Source organism: Musa acuminata, chromosome BXJ2-3, assembly GCF_036884655.1.
Source record: "Musa acuminata AAA Group cultivar baxijiao chromosome BXJ2-3, Cavendish_Baxijiao_AAA, whole genome shotgun sequence".
NCBI classification, from domain to species: Eukaryota; Viridiplantae; Streptophyta; class Magnoliopsida; order Zingiberales; family Musaceae; genus Musa; species Musa acuminata.
This window is the reverse complement of record NC_088340.1, coordinates 26,946,322-26,952,500: the sequence shown is the minus strand read 5'-3', so window position 1 is coordinate 26,952,500 and position 6,179 is coordinate 26,946,322. Positions and strand designations below refer to the sequence as shown.

Sequence of the window (6,179 nt, the reverse complement as noted above, 5' to 3'; positions counted from 1 at the left end):
AGACAAGGGCTCCGTCGGATATCTCATATCCGAACCTCTACTCATCGCAATGCCTACCATATGTGTGTGACCCTCTAGGCCCAATATCGAGCTGGCCGTGAGTCATACCTGTCAGAACCCTTTCTAACTAAGTGAATTATTATCTCTGTAATAATTCACTCGACTCATCGACTACGGAAGTACTAGGCCACTACGCCGTAGTCCCCAGACGATACAGGGGAATCCAATCCATTGGACCTGTCTGTCCTCAGTTACCATGTACCTATAGTCCCTCATCCATTTAATATCCCAGAGACCGTATATCGAGCATGGTGCTGTCAGACCCATACGGTTTCTACTCGAGTCTCGCTCTAATCGGATTCTCCCGGAGAACTCTTTCTCTCTCAACCCGAATGACCCTGGCCAGGGATTTGTCTGAGCAAGAACACATGGGATATTCCTCTCATGATACCGAGAGTGGATGATCCTCTATCGACACTCAATAGCCCTCGTAAGGTCGACTACCACTCCCAATGACCAGCTGTACTAGATCTGGGAACAGCCAAACCTATAAGTCTGGTATCAAAGAGTGGAGCACTCATACAGGACATCCTTGGTGTCTCAAGTCTAAGAACCAGATACACCACTAGGACTACGGAATCGTTGTCTGACAATAAGGCATCATCAACCATCCAGCATTCCGTAAGCGGATCAATCAGTGAACTCATTCTCCAATGAGCACCTGTACTGTATCCCTAGTGTCCCTACACGAGCAGCTATGAGACCAGCTGCATCCATCATATGGACGGGTATACAGCACACCAGTCTATCCGGTTATCACGATGTCCCTCTCGAGTAACCTATGACCGGGATTATTTAGGATATGTGTTTAAAGGTGAATCGATCTCATTATCGTGATCTCATCACGATCCGATTCCCATTGCACAAATCCAAGGACATCACAATATATATGCATTTATGCAATAGTTATAAAGTGATATATGCCAAAATATAATAAGCAAAAAGATTCTGTATCAAGTCACACGTGCCATCACTCACGTGATTGGCTTGCTGGGCACTTATGACTAGCAATCTCCCACTTGACCTAAAGCCAATCACCTATGTGTCTGATCCCCATCAGACCCCTGTGACGCTCAAAGACAATCTGAGACAATGGCTTTGTTAGTGGATCTGTAATGTTATCTTCGGATGGAACTCTTTCCACTGCTACATCTCCTCGGGTCACGATCTCTCTGATAAGGTGGAACCTCCTCAGAACATGCTTAGATTTCTGATGAGACCTAGGTTCCTTCGCTTGAGCAATTGCCCCGTTGTTGTCGCAATATAGGGAAATCGGCTCCTCACTATCCGGCACGACTCCCAAATCTGTGATGAACTTCTTCAACCAAACTCCCTCCTTTGCTGCATCTGATGCAGCAATGTACTCCGCCTCTGTGGTCGAGTCAGCAGTGGTATCTTGCTTGGAACTCTTCCAGCACACTGCTCCTCCATTCAAGGTGTACACATACCCTGAATTCGACTTGCTATCATCGACATCAGACTGAAAACTTGAGTCAGTGTAGCCTTCAACCTTAAGGCTATTACCTCCATATACTAGTAAAAGATCCTTAGTCCTTCTCAAGTACTTAAGGATACACTTTACTGCTTTCCGGTGCTCCAAGCCTGGATCCGCCTGATACCTGCTCGTGACACTCAAAGCATGCGCTATATCAGGCCTAGTACATAGCATGGCATACATGATAGACCCTATTACTGAGGCATAAGATATCATATCCATGTTCGCCCTTTCTTCTGGAGTCTTTGGGGACATACTCGTAGAAAGCGATATCCCATGTCTCATCGGTATGAGACCTCTTTTGGAATTTTCCATGCCAAACCTTTTGACAATAGTTTCTATGTACCTGGACTGGGACAAGCCAAGCATCCTTTTGGATCTATCTCTATAGATTCTAATCCCCAAGATATAAGATGCTTCTCCTAAGTCCTTCATGGAGAAGTGTCTAGATAACCAAGCCTTTATTGTGGATAGCATTCCTATGTCATTCCCAATGATGAGGATGTCATCCACATATAACACCAAAAAGCTAATAGCGCTCCCACTTACCTTTCTGTATACACAAGGCTCATCTTTGTTCTTAACGAAGTCATAAGATCTGATTGCCTCATCAAATCTTATGTTCCAACTTCGGGAAGCTTGCTTTAGTCCATAAATGGATCTAAGCAACCTACACACCTTATCTGGGCAGTTCTTGGACACGAATCCCTCAGGTTGCATCATATACACCTCCTCCTCCAGGTTCCCGTTGAGGAATGCGGTTTTCACATCCATCTGCCAGATCTCATAATCATAGTGTGCTGCAATAGCCAATAGAATTCTGATGGATTTTAGCATTGCTACGGGTGAGAAAGTTTCGTCGTAGTCAACACCTTGCCTTTGACGATACCCCTTAGCCACTAGCCTTGCTTTATAGGTCTCTACCTTTCCATCTACTCCGATCTTTTTCTTAAAGATCCACTTGCAACCGATGGGTACAATACCTTCGGGTGCATCAACTAGGTTCCAAACCTTATTGGAGTACATAGAATCCATCTCAGAATTCATGGCTTCTTTCCACTTCCCGGAGTCTATACTCATAATAGCCTCCTCGTAGGTCTGAGGATCAATATCCTCTACATCCTCTGCTCTAATATGTCCCACATATCTCTCAGGAGGATGGGATACTCTATCAGACCTGCGTAAAGTTGAAACTTGTGTATTAGATACCTGAACAGACTCGGGCTGTAGAGTGGTGCTTGAGCTTGGTTCTCCAACCTCGCTCAATTCTATCATTCTCCCACTGTCTTCGTCAAGAATGTGTTCCTTCTCAAGGAACACTGCTCTCTTAGCTACAAAGACCTTTTGGTCCTCGAGATGATAGAAGTAATACCCACAAGTTTCCTTGGGGTATCCCACAAATTTACATCGCCCTGTCCTTGATTCTAACTTATCGGGGTTGTGTCTTTTAACATGGGCAGAGCAGCCCCAAATCTTAACTACTTTAAGATCAGGCTTCTTCCCTTTCCATATCTCATATGGTGTAGACACCACCGACTTAGTTGGAACTCTGTTCAGAAGGTAAGCTGCGGTTTCTAGGGCATATCCCCAGAATGAGATGGGTAGGTCAGCGAAACTCATCATGGACCGTACCATATCTAATAATGTACGATTTCTCCTTTCAGAGACACCATTGAGCTGAGGTGTATAAGGAGGTGTCCATTGGGATAATATCCCATGGTCCTTGAGGAAGTGAGTAAACTCTGTACTTAAGTACTCACCTCCTCGATCTGATCGAAGAGTTTTGATACTCTTTCCAGTCTGGTTCTCCACCTCATTCTTATACTCTCTGAATTTCTCAAAGGCCTCGGACTTGTACTTCATTAAGTACACATATCCATACCTTGAGAAATCATCAGTAAATGTAATGAAGTAGGAGTAACCTCCAATGGCATGAGTTGACATGGGTCCACATACATCACTATGTATGAGTTCCAACAACTCAGTGGCTCTCTCTCCAGTTCCACTAAATGGAGAGTTGGTCAGTTTTCCACGAATGCAAGGCTCACAAGTTGCATATGACACATAGTCGAATGGATCTAGATATCCATCATTTAGCAACTTTTGAATCCTTCTTTCATGGATGTGACCTAGCCTACAATGCCACAGGTATGCACTGTTCAACTCATCTCGTTTCCTTTTGGACACATTTATATTCATGATATGTGGAGTGGTGTCTAACATAAATAAACCATTATGCAATGTTCCTTTCGTGATGATCTTATCATCTAATAATATCGAACAACCATTGTTCTCAAAAACAAATTTATATCCACTAACTGTTAAACATGAAATGGAGATAATGTTTTTGATAATAGAAGGAACAAAATAACATGCATCTAATGCAATAAAAGCTCCACTAGGCAGATGTAGGGCGACCTCGCCAACAGCTAATACAGCAACTTTTGCTCCATTACCCATCTTGAGGTCCATCTCGCCTCTCTCTAGTCTCCTAGGCCTTGCCAGAACCTGCAACGAATTACATATATGATAAGCACTACCGGTATCTAATACCCATGTGTTATCATAAGAGTCTGACAAATGGAGACTGATCATGAATGTACCTGAAGCTTCATCAAGCTTTTGTTTCGCCCTTTCTGCAAGGTACTCTTTGCAGTTTCTCTTCCAGTGCCCATCTTTACCACAGTGGAAGCACTGGCCTTTGTCCTTTGTTGGGTCTTTCTTAGCAACCTTTGCTTTACCTTGTTTGCCCTTGCCCTTTCCCTTCTTAAGGGACCTTTCTGCTTTCCTTTTCTTTCTGGTCTCACCAGTGTAGAGAACTGGCTTCTCTTTCTTAATAGTACTCTCTGCCTCCCTCAACATATTGAGGAGCTCTGGGAGAGTCACCTCAAGCTTGTTCATATTAAAGTTCATTATGAACTGTGAAAAGGAATCTGGTAGGGACTGAAGCACAATGTCCACACACAAGTTATCCTCTAGGACCATTCCTAGACCTGTGAGTTTCTCTATCCACTCAATCATCTTTAGGAATGATCGACCTCCTAGGGTTTGTCGAAAGACAGAATAATATTTTTCATAAATAACTGAAAAGAAACAGTTACATCCTTATTTATAGAGTTCCACCCAAAGTCCATCAGGACTTGAACTCTAATAATAAATAAATATTAAATAAATCTCTACTTGATTTTAACTGAATTAAATTGACTCAATAAATAGCTGAACTAAACAGACTTAATAAACATTATTCAAAAGCTCAGAAAAAAGGATCCTTTTATATGCGAATGAAATTTGAGTGTATGACATAAATCCAAATAAATAAAAGATATTGCATAAATATTTTTAACCGAGTAGTTAAAAAATTGACAGATACATGATTCAAACTCCGGACCTACTATAATAACAGTAAGTATTTAATTTGAGAATCATGTTATTAAGAATAATGCCCAATATATAGTTTTACAAACATTTACACACTTGTCTTTTTTTTAATGGTGCAATGCCTAAGGGGTGGTGTTATGTTTTCCACTCAGGTACTTGAATTCGGATGACTACGAAGGAGGGTTTGAGAGAGCCGAGATTGACAATGTACTCTCCGACATCGAGTTCAATTTCCACGCATGGGCCGAGAACTTCATCGTGCTTGTCATTGGAGCAGATGATCCCATCTCTGTTGACAAACTGGGAAGGAGCTTCAAGAGCATGAGGTCGGAGATCGCACTCGCCCTCGCGAAGACCATCTTTTTGGGTGATATGAGGCATACGCTAGACAAAGTCGAGGTTCCTTGCACCATTATTCAAGTCAGCAATGATTTCGTGGCACCCGTCTCTGTTGGGCGTTACATGCAGAGCAGGATAAAGGGGATGGCAACGCTGGAGATGATCGACTCGGATGGCCATTTCCCTCAGCTCACTGTTCCCCACAAGCTTCTCGAGATCCTGGACAGGGTCATGGTGTCAAACAAACCATGCATGGTTGAAAACGTTCCGAGCTTTCACGCATAGGAACAGATCTTGCTGGATCTTTCGCCCTAGTATTATGGGATTGCTCACTTGAGATGTATTAATTCTATGTCTATTTTAATCGAGAATAATTAATATCTAAAATTTTCTCGAGAAAGGGACGATCGAATTTCTCAAAAGGTAGGTTGTGATGTTTTTATGGGAATTATTAGTTAATGAACTTATGCATATCAATTGAAACACATGGGTACAGAGCGGTGAATTCCGTTGATAAAGCGAGCAATATTGGGCTGCAGCATTCCTTCTCTAACACACGTGTGGGCTACTCGGAGTCACCACTGAACCCATTTGCATGCCACTGAGAGCTCGGTTTTCGGACTTCGGATGTACGTATACGCAACACGTATTCCACCGTTAATTTCCTTGCTTCCTGCCGGAAGTCAACCCACCGAGTTGGAGCAGAAAACAGAGCATTCCGGGCTCAACGCGTGAAACACAAATCGGTCATGATATCGGTACCTACCACGTTTGCTTTGCTTCATGCATGAAGGGGATCAGAAAGAGATATGCCACCTTCATGTCAAATGGATCAGGACCGAGGGAGGATAGACGAAAGGATAGAGCACTTAAATGAGAGGACTAATGACGGTGGATTATCTACTAC

The 6,179-nt window shown here is 42.9% G+C and overlaps 1 protein-coding gene across 1 annotated transcript in view; it reads left to right on the top strand.

Moving 5' to 3' along the window:
• LOC135607515 (strigolactone esterase D14-like) overlaps positions 1-5,757 on the top strand; it is a 10,624-nt gene extending 4,867 nt beyond the window's left edge. Inside the window, exon 2 of the mRNA XM_065099441.1 lies at positions 5,086-5,757. Coding sequence (XP_064955513.1) covers positions 5,086-5,557 — 472 coding nt within the window. The 3' untranslated portion in view covers positions 5,558-5,757. The remainder of the gene's footprint in view (positions 1-5,085) is intronic.
• The last annotated feature ends 422 nt before the right edge of the window (positions 5,758-6,179 follow it).